This window comes from Loxodonta africana, chromosome 17 (genome assembly GCF_030014295.1).
Source record: "Loxodonta africana isolate mLoxAfr1 chromosome 17, mLoxAfr1.hap2, whole genome shotgun sequence".
In the NCBI taxonomy this organism is placed as follows: Eukaryota; Metazoa; Chordata; class Mammalia; order Proboscidea; family Elephantidae; genus Loxodonta; species Loxodonta africana.
The window spans coordinates 73277897-73302178 of NC_087358.1; the positions used below are offsets into that span (position 1 = coordinate 73277897).

The following is a 24282-nucleotide window of genomic DNA, read 5'->3' on the forward strand; positions in this document are numbered from 1 at the left end:
TATTCTCTGCTTTCAGCCAAGATCCATCTGACATCAGCAATAATATCCCTCCTTCCATGTCCTCTTCTGTACCCAGCTTCAATTTCTGGCAGTTCCCTGTCGATGTACTGCTGCAATCCGTTTTGAATGATCTCCAGCAAAATTTTACTTGCGTGTGATATTAATGATATTATTCGATAATTTCCGCGTTCGGTTGGATCACCTTTCTTTGGAATAGGCATAAATATGGATCTCTTCCAGTCAGTTGGCCAGGAAGCTGTCTTCCAAATTTCTTGGCACGTATCAGTAAGCACCTCCAGTGCTACACTGTTTGTTGAAACATCTCAATTGCTATTCTGTCAATTCCTGCAGCCTTGTTTTTCACCAATGCCTTCAGTGCAGCTTGGATTTCTTCCTTCAGCACCTTTGGTTCCTGACCATATGTCAACTCCTGAAATGGCTAAATGTCAGCCAATTCTTTTTGGTACAGTGACTCTGTATTTGTTCCATCTTCTTTTGATGCTTCCTGCATCATTCATATTTTGCCCATACAATCCTTCAAAATATTGCAACCCAAGGCTTGAATTTTTCGTTCAGTTCTTTCAGCTTCAGAAATGCCAAGCCTGTTCTTCCCTTCTGGTCTTTGCATTATGTCATTATAATACTTTACTTTGTCTTCTCGAGCCACCGTTTGAAAACTTCTGTTCAGCTCTTTTACTTCATCATTTCTTCTGTTCGTTTTAGCTACTTGACATTCAAGAGCAAGTTTCAGAGTCTCCTCTGACATCCATCTTGGTCTTTTCTTTCTTTCCCATCTTTTTAATAACCTCTTACTTTCCTCATGTATGATGTCCTTGATGTCACCTTACAACTCATCTGGTATTCGGTCATTAGTGTTCAATGCATCAAATCTATTCCTGAGATGGTCTCTAAATTCAGGTAGGATATACTTAAGGTCATACTTTGGCTCTTGTGGACTTGCTCTAATTTTCTTCAGCTTCAACTGGAACTTGCATACAAGCAGTTGATGGTCTGTTCCACAGTTGGCCCCTCGCCTTGCTCTGACTGATGATAGTGAGTTTTTCCATCATCTCTTTCCATAGATGCAGTCTATTTGATGCCTGTGTCTTCCATCAGGCGAGGTCCACGTGTATAGTCAATGTTTATGTTGTTAAAAACAGTATTTGCGATGAAGAAGTCCTTGGTCTTGCAAAATTCTATTCTCCGATCTCTGGCATCATTTCTATCATCAGGGCCATATTTTCCAACTACCAATCCTTCTATGTTTCCAACTTTCGCATTCCAATCACCAGTAATTACCAATGCATCCCAATTGCATGTCAATTTCAGATTGTAAAGATGGTAAATATCTTCAGTTTCTTCATCTGTAGCCTTAGTTGTTGGCACGTAAATGTGAATAATACTAGTCATATTAACTGGTCTTCCTTGTAGGCATACGGGCATTATCCTACCACTAACAGCATTGTACTTCAGGACAGATCTTGAAGTGTTCTTTTTGACAGTGAATAAAACGCCATTCTCCTTCAAGTTGTCATTTCCAGCATAGTAGACCATATGATTGTCCAATTCAAAATGGCCAATAGCAGTTCATTTCAGCTCACTAATGCCTAGGAAATTGATATTTATGCATATCATTTCATATTTGATGATTTCCAATTTTCCTAGATTCATACTTTATACACATTCCATGCTCCTCTTATTAATGGATGTTAGCAGCTATTTCTTCTCATTTTGAGTCGAGCCACATCAGCAAATGAAGGTCCCAAAAGCTTGACTCTATCCACATCATTAAGTTTGACCCTACTTTGAGGAGGCAGATATTCCCCAGTCATCTTTTGAGTGCCTTCCAACTTGAGGGGCTCATCCTCCAGCACTATATCAGACAATGTTCCACTGCTATTCATAAGGTTTTCACTGGCTAATTTTTTAATTCTGCACTGGCAGTCTACTTCTGAAAAAATTAGCCAGTGAAAACCTTATGAATAGCAGCATATCACTGTATGATGATCTGATAGGCACTTCTAAACTCACTCATCATCTCTTCCTTCATCTCATACCTGACACCATTATTTACCCAATGCCTCTCAAGGCAGAAACTTCACTCTTCCCTTGTCCTGGACCCAACAACTAATCAATTGCCAAGTCCTTTCCTGCTATGTCCGAGTACTTATCAAATACATATTTTCCTCACAACCCCACTGCCAGGTCACCACTATCTTTTTCCTGGGTTTCTATAATAGCCTCCAAGATGGTCCCTCTGCATCTAAAATAATTACAGAATAAAATCAAATATCTAGTCAGTGTCCACATTCTCCAATTACCTTATACACTTTCTGTTTGTGGAAGAGTTTTTGTTTGATTCAGGATCCAAGTGAGACCTATACATTGCAAGTGGTTTATATGCCTCTTGGCTATCTTTTAAGCTATAAGATTGTTCTGCACCTCTCTTTTTCCTAAGCATTTTCTTCTGGGATAAATAAAAATCCATAATAGATTCTTTTTCCTACAGAGCCTCTCACAATCTGGGTTTTGCTTATTGTATCCTTGTTTTGCCATTTAACATGGTCCTCTAGTATTGCCTTTAAATTAGTAGTTAGAGCTAGAGGCTTAATCAGACTGCTGTTCATAAATATATATACTTTTGGGGGGGGGGCAAAACATAATATTGTATAGTTGCACCAGGAGATATGTAGTATCTGAGTTCTCTCCAGTTAGGATGTTGTCAGCCACTAAAGATCACTGCCTATATCCATTAATTCATTAAGGAGTCCCTACATCCATTTTTGTCTCTCTCTGATAACATTCTGTACATTATAGTCAGCCTGGTTTTTATAAAGTTAATCTGATCAGGCTACTTTCTCTACAAAACTTTCTAATGGGTTCTCATTGTCCTTAAAATAAAGTCTAGAATCTTTACAAGAGCTTCCAAGATCCTTCATGATTTGGCCTCAGCCTATCTTTCATTCTCACCTTACCTCATTCTCAATACCCTTATTCTCTCAGTTCCTTTCATGCCCTTCTCTCTCCTTTATACCTCTGCACATACTCTTGTTAGAATACTACCTAATATAGGCAAATGCACGGCTTTATTTAGCTAACTGCCAGTCATCCTTCAAGTGGTGGCATAAACCATAACCTCCTCAGTAAAGTGCCTTGACTCCCAGATTAAATTAAATCCTCTTGCCAAACGCTTCCACAGAATACTTGACTTTTCTTTTGTAATGCCCATCACACATGTTCAATATCTGTTCAATGACCTTCTTTCCTCACTCATTATAAATGAGGGCAGAAGTCACTATTTTCTTATTCAGTGCTATACCTCAATGCCTATCATTGTCCAAAACAGACTATGTATTTAAATAGTTGTTGAACTAAACTAAAATTGAAAACCACCTTTCTGTGGGTATTGATAATGCCCCTTTTAATGCCTATTTTTACATACTTAAGATTTGTAAATGCTATTTTAGAGCACAACAGCCACAAAGTATCATGAATATATGAAATGCTCCACAAGCATTTATTAAAAAGACAAACAAAAATGATTACACGCTCATTTAAATAAAGCAATATCTTCTCCAGATACTCAATGGACTCTTATCAACCAATTTTTTCTATAATTTACTGCAAAAAACTCCTCACCGAAGAGAAACCAAAAGGTAGCAAATCATGTTCAAAAAAATAAAGAACTCCTACTTTTATGAAGAGGAAGGGGTTTAATAAGATCTGACTGTGCTTGAGTCATAGGTACAGGTGGTCCTTTTCCTCCAATATGATTATTCACAACAGGGTTCTGTTGTCTGCCTCGCAGTAATGGAGACATACACCGGCGTCTTTTGGGGATCCCTTGCATATTTGGTTCTCCAGGTCGTTTATGTTTATTTTGAGGTCCAGCCACAAATTCATCTGCTTCATCTATCATCATACCCTGTAACAAAATATGTAATTTTCCTGAATTTACACGTACTTTTACATGGCACAACTAATTTCAATTGCAATTAAAACGATAGTATTACAACTATGTTGCCATTTATTAGATACTCAATAAGGAAAATAGCTTCAGCTTATTTAGTTAAATTAAGAACGGTTATAACCCTGTTAAATCCAGTGCCTAGCACAATGCTCGGCACATAGCAAGCACAGTCATCCCTCGGTCTCCATGCGGGGTTGTTTCCAAGACCCCTTGCAGATACCAAAATCCGTGGATGCTCAAGTCCCTTATATAAAATGGCGTAGCATTTGCATATAACCTACGCGTGTCCTCCCGTATACTTTAAACTATCTCTAGATTACTCAAAATACCTAATACAATGTAAATGCTATGTATGCAGTTGTTATACTGTATTATTTAGGGAGTAATAACAAGAAAAAAAAGTCTATATGTGTTCACCATAGACACAGCCATCGCAGGCCTAACTACATAGTACATTTCAGACACGAGGTGGACAATGCTCAAACAACAAGTGCTGGAGAGCCTGAGAATTTGTGAAATGGCAACAAGCTATGGCAAGGGATGCCCACACATCACTTCCCCTCCTCCCCAAAATATTTTGAATCTGCAGTTGGTTGAATCCGCAGATGTGGAGGGCTGACCGTACTCCATATACTTGTTAGATGAATAAATGAAGGAATGAGCAATCAAATAAAAGATTAACTACTAAGCTGACAGTACGAATAGAAATCAAATTCTCTTAAATTGTGTTTAAGATTACCTAATAAAGGTTTAACTTATTGTACAATAACTTCACAATGTTTGTAAACTTTAGAAAATACACTACTGAAGCAGGCAAAATGTCTTTGAGAGTGAGTCACAGAGGCTAACTTATTCTCTAATTCCCATGCAAGATTCCCACACAAGAATGTCAAGAAATAACTTGAAAATTGAGAATAAAGACAAAGCTATAAGACATGATTGTCTAACAAAACAAATGAGGCAAGAGGTTACTGTGAATTTTACCTAAAGTCTCTTTTTATAAAGGAAAAGTATAAAAACATACCAGCCATCACATAAAGAAGGAAATTTAAGTTGTAAATATAGAGGGAAATAGAGGCACATGTAATACTGGTTACATGACTGATGAAATGACATTGTGTTTTAATGAATATAAAAGCACAGTATTTTAGTCAAATGAAGGATTGTTATAAACTCTATTAAATCCACCATGCCTAGCATAAAAAATTATGTAATGGAATACTTTAAAATTACCTTTTTATCCAGCTTAAAAGGGTTACCAAATGTATGCAGCCTTCGAGGCTGGTCAGGATCAAGTTCTCTTAGAGGAGAAGGTACTTGCTTGAGGTATTCCTGGTAATTTCCCATTTGTGCTATAGGAACACTGTGCACTTGATCTTTTCAAACAATACAACAACAAAAGTTAGCCTTAATAAAACTATGGCCATCTCATTTTCCAATAATGTCTTCTCATATACGAATACCACCTAGTGTTATTTTAGGCCGTCTTCCCTTACTATACATATTCTAAATTAGTCTGCTACAATTATAAATATGTAGCATAAAGTCTTTCACTTTTTAAAATATTGATTTCATTTTATAAACACAACAAAAATATTGTAGTTAATTTCAGTGCATAAACAGTACGTGTAATCTTACCATGAAAACGTATGTCTCTTCTGCTTTGTCCCAAGTAAACAGAAGTATTTAATTATAGCAGAATTTACAGAAAAGAGAAGTCACATAGATAATGCTTTTTATATAAAGCTGTAATCGGAATGCTTAAATTAGAGATGACAAAGGGTTACATCCTCAGCTGACGCGATGTGCGGTAGGTGCTTTGAATACAGGAGGAGGTACAGAACGTGCCACTTGCTGGCCACCCAGAGCTACCCCACCAGGTACTAGTGCAGTGCAGGAGAATGACTGTGTCTGACTGTCTGAGCATGTAAAAATATGAAGAAAGCGAAAAAGGAAATCAAAGTTTACCTCTGGGGAATAGAATCTGGGGCAACAGTGATGGAGAAGAGAAAAGAAGAGAAATAGGAATGACTCACCTTTACTTCATCTGTCTGTATATGCATAGAGACTGTAATACTACTATAATAATGCTTTAAAAAACTAATTGCCATACCCTATTTTTTCATACTATAAAGAAAAAAACACAGAGGAAATACTAATATTAATGTCATTATCTAACCTTCATCCTGTCCTTTAAGAAATTTGCGGGTGCTCTTCAAAAGATTGGACCTCATTCTTGTTAAGTGATCCAGAAGATTCCGTCTTGGTATGTCATAAGCATTTCTAAATGTCTGTGGTTTCAAATCCTATGGTTGAAACATTTAAAGACAAATTTATTTTCAAGTGTAGAATTGAGAGACTAAAATCTCTGGCTTATAACACAGCTTTGGAAATAAGATATATAAGTTATCTAGTTAAGAAAATTAAATATCTTATAAAACCAATTTCCAAATTGTAAAAACTGTGAAGGTTTTTAAAAACACTCGTGGTAAAATTTACATACATAAAATCACCTACTTTAAGTATACAGTTTGATGTGTTAGTAAATTGACAGCTGTGAAACCATCCCCACAATCCAGGTTTTAGAACACTTCCATTACCCCTGAAAGTTCCTTGTGCCCATTTGTAGTCAACCCTCATTCCCATCCCCAGGCTACCATTGATACGCTTTCTGTCTCTCTGTATTCCGTTTTATAAACAGAATCTCACAATATACAATCTTTTGCATCTGGCTTTTCCACTTAGCATGTTGTTTTTGATATTCATCCAGGTTGTGGGTGTGTTAGTAGTCTGTGCCTTTTTATTGCATTAGATGGATATGCCACATCTTCTTTATTCGGTCAGCAACTGATGAACACTTGGGCCATTTCCAGTGTGGGGCTATTACGAATAATACTGCTGTGAACATTTGTGTGAGAGCCTTTATACGGCCATTTTTACTTCACTTGGGTAGATACCTACACGTAGAATTGCTAGTTGGGTTGTATAGCAAGTGTATGTTTAATTTTTAAGAAACTGCACACTATTTTCCATCAGGAACGTATGAGAGTTCCAGCTGCTCCGCATCCCAACCAACATGTGATTCTCTTCAGTCTTTTAAAGTTCATTCATTGTAGCGGGTGTGAAGTGGCGTCTCATTATGACTTTAACCTGCATTTCCCCGATGGTTGCTGACGTTGAGTGTTGTTTCATGTGCCTGTGTGCCATCTGTATATCTTCTTTGGTGTCTGTTCATCAAATATTTTGGCTGCTTTTTTTTATTGGGTTGTCTTTTTATTATTAAGTTGTATGAGTTCTTTATATATTCTTATATGGAGTCCTTTATTTGATATATGCTTTTTTTTCCACCCTGTAGCTTGCCTGTCCATTTCTTTGGAAGAGCAAAATTTTTTCATAGAGTTTAATTTATCTATTTTTTTTGGTCTGTGCTTTTTGTGTTGTATTTTACAAATCTCTGCTCTCCCAAGGTCACAAAGATTTTCTCCTAGAAGTTTTATAGTTTTAGTTCTTACATGTAAGCCCATGATCACTTCAAGTAATGTGAAGTAAGGGACAAGGCTCACTGTTTTGCATATATATATATATATATTTATATATTTATATATATATACACACAATTGTCCCAGCACCATTTGCTGAAAAGTCTTCTCGCCCACTCAATTATTTTGACACCTCTGTTAAAAATTGACCACATGTGTGAGGGACCATTTCTAGACTCTACTCTCTTTTTCTAATCTATACGTTTATTCTTCTTTCAACACCACACTGTTGTACCTTTATAGTAAGTTTTGAAATCAGACAGTGTAAGCTCTCCAACTTAATTCTTCTCTTCCAAAATTGTTTTAGCTATTCTAGGACCTTTATATTTACATGTAAATTTTAGAATCAACTTGTCGGTTTCTTCAAAAAGCCTGCTGGGATGAAGATCTTTTTAATAATGAGTATTACAAGCATTTTAGGGTGAGAACATGCTGTGTCCGAGGTCATCAGTGTAAGTACCAAAGTTCAGTGAAACTGTAGTGACTTAACTCTACCCTTAGCTACATAACTTTAAGCAATCTCTAAGCCTGTCTTCTCATCTATAAAATGAACGGGTTAGTTTACTCTTCATCAATCCATCCACACATGCACAACGTTAGTTTAAATTCTAAAATGCAATGATTCAACGCTGCAGAGGTATAGAGATACTTCTTAAAATTCTGGCAAATGAAATGCCAGTTAACAGAAAGAATGATTTATTCAAAAAACCATAACAGAATATAACTACAGTAGCACTAAATTCATATGACTATTACCTTATTTAGCAGAGCCACCTGGAACCCAGTGTACTCCTTCATATTAAGGTCTAGCAGTCTGGGAGGAACATCCTCTGAAATTCCCTGGAGCAACTGCTGAAAATCTTTCCTACATGCCGTTGATACGCCGTGTGATCGGCTTCGGACTTTAATGCCGGTTTCCTGTACTACTTTTTTGCCTACAGATCCGATAACTCGATCAGATTCTATTTTGGCCTGAATTAAAAATAAACAAGAGTTGTCTTGATATAAAGTAAATTGTGAAACCAGATACTAATAGTCAGTTTTGGTCTTCTATAAATTAAATATTTATTATATTAAAAAAGGGATATAAGACATTAAAAACTGAAGTAGCATAGTTTATATCAGGTACTCAGTAACTAAACATTTTTAAAACAATAATGCCTTATGACTTTAAATCATTATAACTCTAAACTTTTGGACAGAGCAAACAAATTCAACTTCAATTCGTTATTTACTAAAACTCGCGAAACTCTAAGCAAGAGCCACCAGAGCTGAGATGCAGACCTTATCGGAGAAGACTTGGCCGTGGCTCTTTGGACTGCAGAGAAGTCACTGTGGTCTCATGGTGGAACCTACTAAAGATCCACCCTCTAGGGTGCTGGAAAAGGCCACTCATGGGGAAGCCTCTGACTGCTGGCTGCCATAACCTGCGAATGCTATGCACTGAAGAGGCCACCCGTGCTGCCGGAGTCAGGCAGGAGAGAAGCCGCACCGCTGCAGAAGCCTGCCGTGCTGGCGAGCAGACCCACCACCGGGGCTGTGCTCTGCTCTTTCCCATATACCACAATGCTACTGCTTAAATTTGGGTTCTGCAGTCGAGTTTTTAGGCTAAAGTGATATTACTAAAATTATGTCCTTTTGAAAAATCTTTACTAAGTATAAATAAATGTCCTATGTACATTAAAAAAAAAAACTCTCTACACTTAAACCAAGGAGCCCTGGTGGTGCAACGATTAAGTGTCAGCTGCTAACCAAAAGGCTGGTGGTTGGAAGCCATCCAGTGCCTGCACATAAATAACATAAACAGTATATTACAAGCAGTGTGTACACTTCAGTTCAATCCAAATGGTTAATGTCCTATGAAATACATTATTCTTCTAGTACTTTCGATATCTCTAACTTAACTAGTTGTCAAAATGCAGGTTGAGAGGTGTGCTTTCCACTGAAAAACGACACCGCTTTTTGCCACGCCTGTGAACGTTCAGTTATGTGCTAATAGCAGTGTCTTTAAGTAAATATCGATATGATTATTTTTTCTAATTTTCTATCACGTCTGAATTGGGGATAAACCCAGTGCCATCGAGTCGATTCCGACTCATAGCGACCCTACAGGACAGAGTAGAACTGCCCATTAGAGTTTCCAAGGGGAAAGATCTGTCAATCTGCTTCTGTAAAGATTACAGCCTAGAAAACCCTATGAGGCAGCTCAACTCTCTCACGTTGGGTTGCTATGAATCAGAATCGACTCGATGGCACTGGGTTTATCCTCAATTCAGACGTGATAGAAAATTAGAAAAAATAATCATATCGATATTTACTTAAAGGCACTGCTATTAGCACATAACTGAACGTTCACAGGCATGGCAAAAAGCGGTGTCGTTTTTCAGTGGAAAGCACACCTCCCAACCTGCATTTTGACAACTAGTTAGGTTAGAGATATCGAAAGTACTAGAAGAATAATGTATTTCATAGGACATTAACCATTTGGATTGAACTGAAGTGTACACACTGCTTGTAATATACTGTTTATGTTATTTATGACCAGAATGGCAAAATTCAGTGTTTTTACAAACGCTTCAGTAGAAACTCCCGTTTTGAAAGAGAAAATTCTGCAGAATTTAAAAGATAAAGCAAAAGAAATGGATACTTTTTTCTAAGAAAAATAACTTTCTAATATAAATTTCTCAAAAGAAAATGTTCACATATAGGAAGTCTAGGGACACACTAATGATGCCATTTTTCGTAAACTAAGAATTATTATGAAACTTTAAAATTAAACTAACATTTCATGTATTAAGAAAACGTTCTGCATCCCACTTTGGTGAGTGGTGTCTGGAGTCTTAAACACTAGCAAGCGTCCATCTAAGATGCATCAATTGGTTTCAACCCACCTGAAGCAAAGGAGAATGAAGAACACCAAAGACATACAGTAAAGATGAGCCCAAGAGACAGAAAGGGCCACATGAACCAGAGACTACATTAGCCTGAGACCAGAAGAACTAGATGGTGCCTGGATACCACTGATCACTGCCCTGACAGGGAACAGAACAGAGTATCCCTAACAGTGCAGGAGAACAGTGGATGTAGATCTCAAATTCTTGTAAAAAGACCAGACTTAATGGTCTGAGACTAGAGGGACCCTGGAGGTAATGGTCCCCAGACCCTTTGTTAGCCCAAGACCGGAACCATTCCCGAAGCCAACTCCAGACAGGGATTGGACTGGACTATAAGATAGATAATGATACTTGGTGAGGAGTGAGCCCTTTGGCTCACGTGGACACACAAGACTATGTGGGCAACTCCTGTCTGAAGGTGAAATGAGAAGGACGAGGAGGACAGGAGCTGGTTGAATGGACACAGGGAATACAGGGTGGGGAGGAGGAATGTGCTGTCTCATTAGGTGGGGAGAGCAGCTAGGAGTAAAAAAAAAAGAAAAAAAAATTTAACATTTCAAAACATAGCAGACTATGAGACAGAATTATGTTAACATATGATATATCTGCTTTAAAATACAATATATAAATGTAATGCAATTCCATTCAAACCATTAAGAACTAGCATCTGGCTTGTTACCATATTAACCAAAACCAATTACAATACTTAGAGGCTCACTCTATTTCTTGACATTACCTGTTGACTCAATTTTTTGAGGTATGAAATGACACTGTAACTAAGTCCATATTCCATACTGTCTGCTATTAGGTTAGGTGCTCCCATCATTCTAACAGCTTTCTTCAAGGGCTACAGGAAAAGAGGAAACATCATTCAATATTAAGCTTTAAAAGTTATGGCTACATGTATAAGAAATCAGTTTTAAAAATTTCTCCAAAAAGATTTCCCTTTCTTTTCCTCAATAAAGAAGGGAGTAACGTAATCATATTTGTATTTCGGCAAAATGTTTGTCAGTGGCATAAAAGGCAGTTTGAAATAGAGTTAAAAAGGATTAGAGGCCATAATAATACCAGGAACAAACAAGGGTTATCATGGGATAAAATGAGTTAATACATGTAAAGGACTTATAAAAGAAAGCATCTTGCTCATAGTAAGCATTCAGCAGCTGTTAACCATGACTATTATTATAATTAGCTGAGATTAAATTAAAAACAACCAAGAAACAAGATCTGAAAGAAAAATAAGAAGGAAAAATATTTACTATAGACATGGTATAGTGAAATAATTTTCAATTTTAAGGGGATGCAAATTGAGACTGTCTTTGTGCAATGAAAAATAGCGCTAGCAGGAGTGTCCAGCACATGTGCATGGAATACAGCCAGTAAAGGGATGATAATAACTGATACACAGAAAGAATAAATATTGGAATCAAATGAGAATTAAACCCCAGCTCTGATATTTAATATCCATATAAGTCCTCAGAGTTGCAATAAAATGTAAATGAGTCAACAAATGCAAGTTCCCCATTCTAAGTGATTCTTCTTTTTCATCCTTTTACATGGCAGGCTCTACGTGCTGGACACTCACACAACTTTTCTCTTACAACTCTAACATGTTATGATTTTCAAAACTTCAGAAAATAATCTTCTAATTACATTAGGGATATATTTAAAAAAGATTAGTTATAGCCAAATGCTATAATATTCCTGGATCAAAAGCATAAGTGTTTAAAAGTGTAGGTTTTTTTGTTAAGAAGTTACTTTTCCTAAATTAATTAATGTATGTAAATAATATGTATGTTTTTGGTCTTATCTACCAAAACACAGCAGTTTTTAAGTAATCAGGTTTTCTAAACGTATATGGTTCTATGAGAATATATACTTATCTACCTAAAAAGGCATTTCTAGAGACTTGGGAAATAATGCAACAAAAAAAATTTTGTACCTTTAAAGAGAAAACAATTATAACACTGCAATTTAAAAAGCATTATAACAAAGTTAAGAGACTAAATACTAAAGTCAGACTAGACTGCCTGGGGCTGAATCCCAGCCTCCCACACCCCCACATATATTAGCTATGTAGCTTTGGACAAATTTCTTAGCCATTTAGTGCCTTAGGTTCCTTATCTGTGAAATAGGAGTGACGGTTTTTACCTCACAGGCTTATGACATGAACTGAACGACGTTCACATGTGTAAAGTGCCTCGGACAGCGCCTGACCTATGGCAAGCGTTATGCAGGTGTTTCCTATCAGCATCATCACTGCCATTCTATCAGCCACTAAAACACATCTTTATCATTCCATCTGTATTGATAAAATGGTCATTTGTACACCCAATTTTCATGACATTTAATCTATAACAGCAATAAATAAAGGTTTATAATAATACCTAGGGTAAACTATAGGCATTATATAAAATTTTATATAAGATCTATTTTTAAAAATAATAATATTCTTACCCCAAGATAGTAGGGAGGCATTGTTTTCAGGTAACTTTCAAACGACTGTCTCCATTTCAATGTTGGTTTTGCTTTATGTACTTTAAACAAGTCATCTAAGAATGTACATTATGAACAAAGTATCATCACTCAATGTTTTCATGCATAAAAATCAAGTCAAAAAAGTTCCATTTTTAAAGTCTGTGTTTTGTTATTTCTATGACAGAGTAGCATCAGACACAAGTTTTTAATAAAATTCGAAGCAGGAAAACTTCTGGTCCTGGGGTTTTCTCTTAATAATACCATTTAAAAATGAAAAGGTGCCAATTATGGTCTAAAATTATATGTAATAATAAAGGCAGAATCAGAAATACACAAGAAAAAAATCCATATCCTGCGTAGACCTGGACACAAAACAGATTAGAGGACAGAAACAAAGTATGCACAACGTCTTCTGTAAAATATACCTACTTTCACCTATAGCACAATTAAGAAAAAAATATATATGTGTTGTGTGTGTATATATATAAAAGTGTATATATATATATACACCTACAAATTTTTTACTACAACTTTTAAATCTGAGTGGATTCCATGAAGGGAGGGAAGTCTTCTCTAACAGCAGTCCTCAAAAAATTACAGCCAGATGATACTTAGAAACTAACTTTGAACTTTTATCATACATTATTTTGAGATAGATCCCCTTATTTTAAAAAGTTTTTTCCAAATGAAAATTAAAGCATAAATTCCCTGAAAGAAAATACACTAAGACCTTGTGCATATATAATGCTTTTACAAAATATGTTTTGTTTAACAGAAGCCCTGCATTACCAATTCTACCTAACTTATAGAAAAAATTCAAATATTTCATTTAAAATTTAATATACCTTTATTAGTCTGTAGAATAAAGGTGTTTTGACACCAACTTTCAATTTGCCACAAACGTAAACAGGCTGTTATAAAAAAACTCTTTAGAAAGGCTTAACATTTTCAAATATTAAATACATCTTCATTAGTTCCCAGAAGACAAGAAAAACTGCACAGAGATGTTCCCCAAGTTCCTTTTTAGAAAACTTTTTCTATGCTGAGCCACAGAAAATGTTACAGAATTACTTACCTAAAAGGGGAAGGAGGACTGGATAATTGTAAGGCATCACAAATAAGTTGACACAGTTCAGTGCTGTACTGGCTTTCAAGTAACCGAAAGGATGACCGAGTTCACTATATTTTGCACTATTGCTCACATATACCTGTTTAAAAAGGAGTTGTTAAAACTTCGTATTTAATAACCTTTAAAGAATGTTAACGTAAACCACCGACGCAATTTAAGTTTTTAAGAAACATCTCACTTAAATTTTTACATCACTACAATTGTTCAGCTTACCTGCCAACATGTCTGAGGAGATTTCCTTTCCAGGATAAACTGAGTCAGCGGTGAAGGTTCCAACTCATATTTGTCAAAAGGCAATTTGTCAATAACCATTGGTTCACAGTCTGTACAGGAAAACTTCACTACCGGATGAGATGTACGAGGTGGCTAGAGGGAAAGTCTTATTATTACTATCTCCACAAAACACCAGGAACAAACTCATTGTAAGTATTTTGATATCACTATCAAAATATACTCCATTCCTCAGTTTTGCTAGTAAGAGTCTGATCTTTACTATTAAAAGCACCATTACATAAAATACTTTAAAATATAATACATGAATTTTTTTAATATTCACAAGAAAAACATTTCAAAACCTATACAAAATGAAAATCTTCTTAGATCTTAAAGTAAAATTTATCAAATAAGTTAAATGCAATATTTCAGAATTAAATAAGTACTCTTTAATGTTTACATCTAAGAAATATGAAATGTATAGGAATCTTCATAAGTCTCATTTGAAGCAATTTAATTACTTGTATACATTTTTTTTTTTTATACATTAGCAGGTTCCAAACTGAGCATACATCTTGATCAGTAAAAAGTTTATTTAATATATAATCAATTAAGACATATATACTTATTATATGTTATTAATGTATTCTATACATAATAAAACATATACAAAAGCAATATTAAAATAGAAGAAAAATAAGCATAAATAGAAGTTCTAATGTTTTCTTCTCTACTTTAATGGGCTGTTTCGGTTACTCCCGTGGTATGCACACCCTACCTTGTAGACCCTTGTTCTAGGAGCATAGAAGATATAGGACGATTAAAAAGGCATAGCATTCTCCTATTTACCTCTTTCTTAGTAGTTTCCTTCCTGAGAAATCTCACCAATTATGAAGAAAATATGAGCTATGTGGAAATAATTTAAAATTTCACAGCTATAAAGGATTCTATCGGACTCAAGTGGCTCCCAAACCTACTGTGCTGGTCCCAGATCTCTCGTTTCTCTCCTGTATCCAACTGCCTACTAGACATAGCCTGACTCTTCTAGAGGACCCTTAAACACACTATATCTGATTCATTATTTCTCCTCCAGACCAAAAAACCTGTTCTAAAAACCTAGATGCTATCCTTGATGTCTCCCTCTTATCCCCCATAGTTAGCTGTCTCAAAGACCTAGCTAGATAAAATGATACCACAAATTCTAAGATGCAGTACAACACATAAAACATGAGAGGTGCTCAATATAAGTTGCTTTCTTTGTCAATACTAAATTCTCACTTTTCTAGAAATGTATCTTCTACTTCTTACCACTGGAATTCAACCCTTCATCATTTCTTATCAGACTAAATTAGTAAAATCACTTTTTAATTAGTCTTCCTAGCTAATTAGTCCTCTTCCAGTTTCAACCACAGCCACGTCAGCCCATTATTGTTATGAAATGTAAGTATGACCACGTAATTTCTCTCCCTAAAATTATCCCGTAAAAGTAGCTTCCGATCACCTAAAAATAGAGTTCAGACTCTTTTAATATTACATGCAGAGATCTTTGATGATCTGGTCCCTGTATGCCTTTCAGCCACAATGCCACACGGGCCCTGTGCTCCAGCCAGGCATACCTGCAGTTACCCAAATATGTCATCATCTTTCAAGTTCCTGTGTTTCACATGTTACTTCTGACCACTTTATTATTTTCTTTCTTCCACATTTTGCAAACCAAAGATGAGTTGGCAAGGACCAACCTCTAAGAGGCCTCTTCCCTGACACGCTTTCACACCTTGTACCCCAAACATATACCAGGCAGTTAGGCACTACCTGCCCTGGGCTCTGCTGCAAATCTCCATTACAGGTAGCATATTACGCTTGAGTATGTTTACATGTCTGCCCAGCCCATAAAATGCTGAGCTTCAAAAGGACCAGCACTAGGTTTTATTCATCCGTGCTCCCGTGCCCAGCATACAGGATACATAACATATTGAATGAAACTTATTTTTTGGATAAAAATATTGAAATCCAAAGGGAAATATGGAGAAAAAATGGTATAGAACTTGTCTAATTTTAATCCAAGAAAAGAAAATTTTGCATGTATTTTTTTTTTTCATCTAATCGATGAACAATCCCATGAGACAGGAGCGATCGATGAACAATCCCATGAGACAGGAGCTAGTATATCGATTTAACAGATTTTGGGAAACCGAGGCTTACAGAAGATAATTAACCAAAGTCACCCAGCTAATCACCAATAGAACCATGATTCAAATTCAAAATCAGTCTCTAAAAAATTACATCTCAGGCGGCGCCAAGATGGCGGACTAGGTACACAGTACCTCGGATCCCTCTTGCAACAAAGACTCGGAAAAACAAGTGAATCGATCGCATACATAACAATCTACGAACCCTGAACAACAAACACAGATTTAGAGACCGAGAACGAACAAATAGGGGAAAGCAGCAACTGTTTTCAGAGTCTGGAGCCAGCGTCCCAGTCAGGTAACCTTGGCGCCGGGCTTAGGTCTGCGCATGGGGGGCTGAACACAAAATCTTGTGACGGCTAAAACAAGGGGCACAGCCCTACCCCCCTGAACTGACCCCGGGAGGGGGCCCAGTCGGTCTGCGCAGGCAGTGTGGCGACGCAGCTGGTGGGAGAAGCCCCTGGAAGGCAGTGACTGGTTTTGGAGCCGGGAGTGCAGCGTACCAGCCGGGGAAGCTTGGCACCGGCATTTGACTGGGCGCTATCACGGCGCAAGCACGGGGCGCAGCCCTACTCCCCTGAATTAACCCCGGGAAGGGGGCCCAGCCAGTCCGCAGGGGCGGCGCGGCAACGCGGCTGATCGGATGAGAAGTCCCAGGGAGGCAGCGACTGATTTTGGAGCCGGGACTGCACCGTCCCAGCAGGGGAATCTTGACGCTGGACTTTGGACTGGCAGCGGAGGATCTGACCGCGGCTTCGGCGGGCCAGACACTCGGGGGGCAATCTCCACACAGCCAGCACACATAAGCGACACGCCCCTCGGGAATCTCAGATAAAATAGTCATTCCAAGCAAGATAAGCAACTTTGGCTATATTCCTGGGTGCTACTCTCCTGTTTCTCTGAACCCTCCCCCACCCTTCCCAGGCGGCTTCATTAACATTGGAATTTCCTGAGCCAGAGGGAGAACGGCTCCGATTCTGCAGCGGCTTTGCTTTTCCCTTTTTTTGTTTTTTTTTTTTTTGGTCTTTTCCTAATCCATTCTTCCGGCCTGAGAGAAGGAACCACAAAAAACCCAGGGACTAAAAATCCATCTCTAATTGGACTAAAAACACAGAACCAGCTACAGCCAAGCATATATGATCCAAATCTCAGGCTTTCATCCTTACAGGGAACAACGTGGCGGTTATAAACCAAAGGCAGTTCTGGTAGGGATCTGACTACATTTTTTTTTTAGCAGATTTTCTGGAAAAACAAGTTTCCCAGGTCTGATATCTCTGCTTATTCAACAGAGCCCTAACTGACCCACAACAGGAAACTGAAGGCTGAAGCTCCCCCCAGACCACCTAGCCTCTTGCCTTAGGGGTCTAAGGAGGGTGACACCTACCAATCAGTAGAGGTACTGGCACTGGGGGCCTAAGGTACACCTGCAGTGCCCTCCCACCAAGGTGCTATAGGAATAGAGACACACCTACCTTACTGACACTTGGGGGAAGCCTGTCAGCATCCTGCCCCCCCTGGAGGGTGAACCCCAGCTGCTAATAGAATCTGGTGCACACAACTATCACCACTACTTCTCGAGGTGGATAGGTGTTAGGGTGCAGCAAACGCTTGATGACCCAAAATCAGAGTCTACTCAAGAATAGTGAATAGACTCAGGCATATATATCTGGAAACAGTCCAAACCAGCTGGTAATAGGTGATAAGTAAGTCAAGGGCTACAACAAACAAAACAGCACAATCTAGTAGCCCATCCACGTATATTGAAAGAAAACAAAACAAGATAAGACTCAGTGAGCAAATATAGAATAAATCACTACTTTATATCTTAGTGATGGCTCGGACACAGCAGTCGATATCAAACCACATAAAGAAGCAGACCATGACAGCTTCTACAACCCCCCAAACAAAAGAATCAAAATCTTTCCCAAATCAAGATACAACCCTGGAATTATCAGATACAGAATATAAAAAACTAATTTACAGACTGCTTCAAGACATCAGGGATGACCTCAGAAATGAAATAAGGCAAACTGCAGAAAAAGCCAAGGAACACACTGATAAAACTGTTGAAGAACTCAAAAAGATTATTCAAGAACATAGTGGAAAAATTAATAAGTTGCAAGAATCCACAGAGAGACAGCATGCAGAAATCCAAAAGATTAACAATAAAATTACAGAATTAGACAACGCAATAGGAAGTCAGAGGAGCAGACTCGAGCAATTAGAATGCAGAGTGGGAAATCTGGAGGACCAGGGAATTAACACCAACATAGCTGAAAAAAAATCAGATAAAAGAATTAAAAAAAATGAAGAAACCCTAAGAATCATGTGGGACTCTATCAAGAAGGATAACTTGCGTGTGATTGGAGTCCCAGAACAGGGAGGGAGGACAGAAAACACAGAGAAAATAGTTGAAGATCTGCTGACAGAAAACTTCCCTGACATCATGAAAGACGAAAGGATATCTATCCAAGATGCTCATCGAACCCCATTTATGATTGATCCAAAAACAAAAACACCAGGACATATTATCATCAAACTTGCCAAAAGCAGAGATAAAGAGAAAATTTTAAAAGCAGCCAGGGAGAAAAGAAAGGTCTCCTTCAAGGGAGAATCAATAAGTTCAGACTACTCAGCAGAAACCATGCAGCCAAGAAGGCAATGGGATGACATATACAGAGCACTGAAGGAGAAAAACTGCCAGCCAAGGATCATATATCCAGCAAAACTCTGTCTCAAATATGAAGGCGAAATTAAGATATTTACAGATAAACACAAGTTTAGACAATTTGCAAAAACCAAACCAAAGCTACAAGAAATACAAAACAGAACATCCTGATATCAACTCAAATAGGGAAATCACAAAAACAAATTAAGATTAATTAAAAAAAAAAAATGCTCAAAACAGGGAATCATTGAAGTCAATATGTAAAAGATCACAATAATCAAAAAGAGGGACTAAATACAGGTGGCATAGAACTGCCATATGGAGAGGGATACAAGGCGATATAGAACAATACAAGTTAGGTTTTTACTTAGAAAAATAGGGGTAAATATTAAGGTAACCACAAAGACGTATAACAACTCCATAACTCAAGATAAAAGCCAAGAAAAACGTAACGACTCAACAAACATAAAGTCAAACGCTATGAAAATGAGGATCTCACAATTTACTAAGAAAAACGTCTCAGCACAAAAAAATATGTGGAAAAATGAAATTGTCAAGAACACACATAAAAAGGCATCAAAATGACAACACTAAACACTTATTTATCTATAATTACGCTGAATGTAAATGGACTAAATGCACCAATAAAGAGACAGAGAGTCTCGGACTGGATAAAGAAACACGATCCATCTATATGCTGCCTACAAGAGACACACTTTAGACTTAGAGACACAAACAAACTAAAACTCAAAGGATGGAAAAAAATATATCAAGCAAACAATAAGCAGAAAAGAAGAGGAGTAGCAATATTAATTTCTGACAAAAGACTTTAGACTTAAATCCACCACAAAGGATAAAGAAGGACACTACATAATGATAAAAGGGACAATTGATCAGGAAGACACAACCATATTAAATATTTATGCACCCAATGACAAGGCTCCAAGATATATAAATCAAATTTTAACAGAACTGAAAAGTGAGATAGACACCTCCACAATTATAGTAGGAGACTTCAACACACCACTGTCGGAGAAGGACAGGACATCCAGTAAGAAGCTCAATAGAAACACGGAAGACCTAACTACAACAATCAACCAACTTGACCTCATTGACTTATACAGAACTCTCCAACCAACTGCTGCAAAGTATACTTTTTTCTCTAGCGCACATGGAACATTCTCTAAAATAGACCACATATTCGGTCATAAAACAAACCTTTGCAGAATCCAAAACATCGAAATATTACAAAGCATCTTCTCAGACCACAAGGCAATAAAATTGGAAATCAATAGCAGAAAAACTAGGGAAAAGAAATCAAATACTTGGAAACTGAACAATACCCTCCTGAAAAAAGACTGGGTTATAGAAGACATCAAGGAGGGAAAAAGGAAATTCATAGAAAGCAACGAGAATGAAAATACTTCCTATCAAAACCTCCGGCACACAGCAAAAGCTGTGCTCAGAGGCCAATTTATATTGATAAATGCACACATACAAAAAGAAGAGCCAAAATCAGAGAACTGTCCCTATAACTTGAACAAATAGAAAGTGAGCAACAAAAGAATCCATCAGGCACCAGAAGAAAACAAAAAATAAAAATTAGAGCTGAACTAAATGAATTAGAGAACAGAAAAACAATTGAAAGAATTAACAAAGCCAAAAGCTGGTTCTTTGAAAAAACTAACAAAATTGATAAACCACTGGCTAGACTGACTAAAGAAATACAGGAAAGGAAACAAATAACCCGAATAAGAAACGAGATGGGCCACATCACAACAGACCCAACTGAAATTAAAAGAATCATATCAGATTATTACGAAAAATTGTACTCTAACAAATTTGAAAACCTAGAAGAAATGGATGAATTCCTGGAAAAACACTACCTACCTAAACTAACACATTCAGAAGTAGAACAACTAAATAGACCTATAACAAAAAAAGAGATTGAAACGGGAATCAAAAAACTCCCAACAAAAAAAAGCCCTGGCCCGGACGGCTTCACTGCAGAGTTCTACCAAACTTTCAGAGAAGAGTTAACACCACTACTACTAAAGGTATTTCAAAGCATAGAAAATGACGGAATACTACCCAACTCATTCTATGAAGCCACCATCTCCCTGATACCAAAACCAGGTAAAGACATTACAAAAAAAGAAAATTACAGACCTATATCCCTAAGGAACATAGATGCAAAAATCCTCAACAAAATTCTAGCCAATAGAATTCAACAACATATCAAAAAAATAATTCACCACGATCAAGTGGGATTTATACCAGGTATGCAAGGCTGGTTTAATACCAGAAAAACCATTAATGTAATCCACCATATAAATAAAACAAAAGACAAAAACCACATGATCTTATCAATTGATGCAGAAAAGGCATTTGACAAAGTCCAACACCCTTTTATGATAAAAACTCTCACCAAAATAGGAATTGAAGGAAAATTCCTCAACATAATAAAGGGCATCTATGCAAAGCCAACAGCCAACATCACTCTAAATGGAGAGAACCTGAAAGCATTTCCCGTGAGAATGGGAAGCAGACAAGGATGCCCTTTATCACCGCTCTTATTCAACATTGTGCTAGAAGTCCTAGCCAGGGCAATTAGGCTAGACAAAGAAATAAAGGGCATCCGGATTGGCAAGATGGAAGTAAAATTATCTCTATTTGCAGATGACATGATCTTATACACAGAAAACCCTAAGGAATCCTCCAGAAAACTACTGAAACTAATAGAAGAGTTTGGCAGAGTCTCAGGTTCTAAGATAAAGATACAAAAATCACTTGGATTCCTCTACATCAACAAAAAGAACATCAAAGAGGAAATAACCAAATCAATACCATACACAGTAGCCCCCAAGAAGATAAAATACCTAGGAATAAATCTTACCTAGGATGTAAAAGACCTATACAAAGAAAACTACAAAGCTCTACTACAAGAGATTCAAAAGGACATGCTTAAGTGGAAAAACATACCTTACTCATGGATAGGAAGACTTAGCATAGTAAAAATGTCTATTCTACCAAAAGCCATCTATACATACAATGCACTTCCGATCCAAATTCCAATGTCATTTTTTAAGGTGATAGAGAAACAAATCACCAACTTCATATGGAAGGGAAAGAAGCCTCGGATAAGTAAAGCATTACTGAAAAAGAAGAAGAAAGTGAGAGGCCTCACTCTACCTGATTTCAGAACCTATTATACAGCTACAGTAGTCAAAACAGCCTGGTATTGGTACAACAACAGGCACATAGACCAGTGGAACAGAATTGAGAACCCAGATATAAATTCATCCACATATGAGCAGCTGATATTTGACAAAGGCCCAGTGTCAGTCAATTGGGGAAAAGATAGTCTTTTTAACAAATGGTGCTGGCATAACTGGATATCCATTTGCAAAAATATGAAACAGGACCCATACCTCACACCATGCACAAAAACTAACTCCAAGTGGATCAAAGACCTAAACATAAAGACTAAAACGATAAAGATCATGGAAGAAAAAATAGGGACCACCTTAGAAGCCCTAATACAAGGCATAAACAGAATACAAAACATTACCAAAAATGATGAAGAGAAACCCGATAACTGGGAGCTCCTAAAAATCAAACACCTATGCTCATCCAAAGACTTCACCAAAAGAGTAAAAAGACCACCTATAGACTGGGAAAGAATTTTCAGCTATGACATCTCCGACCAGCGCCTGATCTCTAAAATCTATATGATTCTGTTAAAACTCAACCACAAAAAGACAAACAACCCAATCAAGAAGTGGGCAAAGGATATGAACACACACTTCACTAAAGAAGATATTCAGGCAGCTAACAGATACATGAGAAAATGCTCTCGATCATTAGCCATTAGAGAAATGCAAATTAAAACCACGATGAGCTTCCATCTCACTCCAACAAGGCTGGCATTAATCCAAAAAACACAAAATAATAAATGTTGGAGAGGGTGCGGAGAGATTGGAACTCTTATACACTGCTGGTGGGAATGTCAAATGGTACAACCACTTTGGAAATCTATCTGGCGTTATCTTAAACAGTTAGAAATAGAACTACCATACAACCCAGAAATCCCACTCCTCGGAATATACCCTAGAGAAACAAGAGCCTTCACACATACAGATATATGCACACCCATGTTTATTGCAGCTCTGTTTACAATAGCAAAAAGCTGGAAGCAACGAAGGTGTCCATCAACGGATGAATGGTTAAATAAATTGTGGTATATTCACACAATGGAATACTACGCATCGATAAAGAACAGTGACGAATCTGTGAAACATTTCATTACATGGAGGATCCCGGAAGGCATTATGCTGAGCGAAATTAGAGGCAAAAGGACAAATATTGTATAAGACCACTATTATAAGATCTTGAGAAATAGTATAAACTGAGAAGAACACATACTTTTGTGGTTATGAGGGGGGGAGGGAGGGAGGGTGGGAGAGGGTTTTTTACTGGTTAATTAGCAGATAAGAACGGCTTTAGGTGAAGGGAAGGACAACACTCAATACATGGAAGGTCAGCTCAATTGGACTGGACCAAAAGCAAAGAAGTTTCCAAGATAAAATGAAAGCTTCAAAGGTCAGTGGAGCAAGGGCGGTGGTTTGGGGACCATGGTTTAAGGGGACTTCTAAGTCTATTGGCAAAATAATTCTATTATGAAAACATTCTGCATCCCACTTTGAATTGTGGCGTCTGGGGTCTTAAATGCTAACAAGCGGCCATCTAAGATGCATCAGTTGGTCTCAACCCACCTGGAGCAAAGGAGAATGAAGAACACCAAGGTCACACGACAACTAAGAGCCTAAGAGACAGACAGGGCCACATGAACCAGAGACCTACATCATCCTGAGACCAGAAGAACTAGTTGGTGCCCAGCCACAATCGATGACTGTCCTGACAGGGAGCACAGCAGAGAACCCCTGAGGGAGCAGGAGATCAGTGGGATGCAGACCCCAAATTCTCATAAAAAGACCAAACTTAATGGTCTGACTGAGACTAGAGGAATCCCGGTGGTCATGGTCCCCAAACCTTCTGTTGGCACAGGACAGGAACCATCCCCGAAGACAACTCATCAGACATGAAAGGGACTGGACGGTGGGTAGGTGAGAGATGCTGATGAAGAGTGAGCTAATTATATCAAGTGGTCACTTGAGACTGTGTTGGCATCTCCTGTCTGGA

The 24282-nt window shown here is 37.6% G+C and overlaps 1 protein-coding gene across 2 annotated transcripts in view; it reads right to left on the reverse strand.

The window, feature by feature from the left end:
* INTS6 (integrator complex subunit 6) overlaps positions 1–24282 on the reverse strand; it is a 109048-nt gene that overhangs the window by 9496 nt on the left and 75270 nt on the right. For both annotated transcript variants that reach the window (XM_064270178.1, XM_064270179.1), the window contains 8 exons: positions 14224–14376; positions 13957–14089; positions 12861–12955; positions 11140–11250; positions 8266–8481; positions 6150–6276; positions 5204–5346; positions 3694–3925 (listed from right to left, as the gene is read on the reverse strand). In XM_064270178.1, coding sequence (XP_064126248.1) covers positions 3694–3925; positions 5204–5346; positions 6150–6276; positions 8266–8481; positions 11140–11250; positions 12861–12955; positions 13957–14089; positions 14224–14376 — 1210 coding nt within the window. The remainder of the gene's footprint in view (positions 1–3693; positions 3926–5203; positions 5347–6149; positions 6277–8265; positions 8482–11139; positions 11251–12860; positions 12956–13956; positions 14090–14223; positions 14377–24282) is intronic.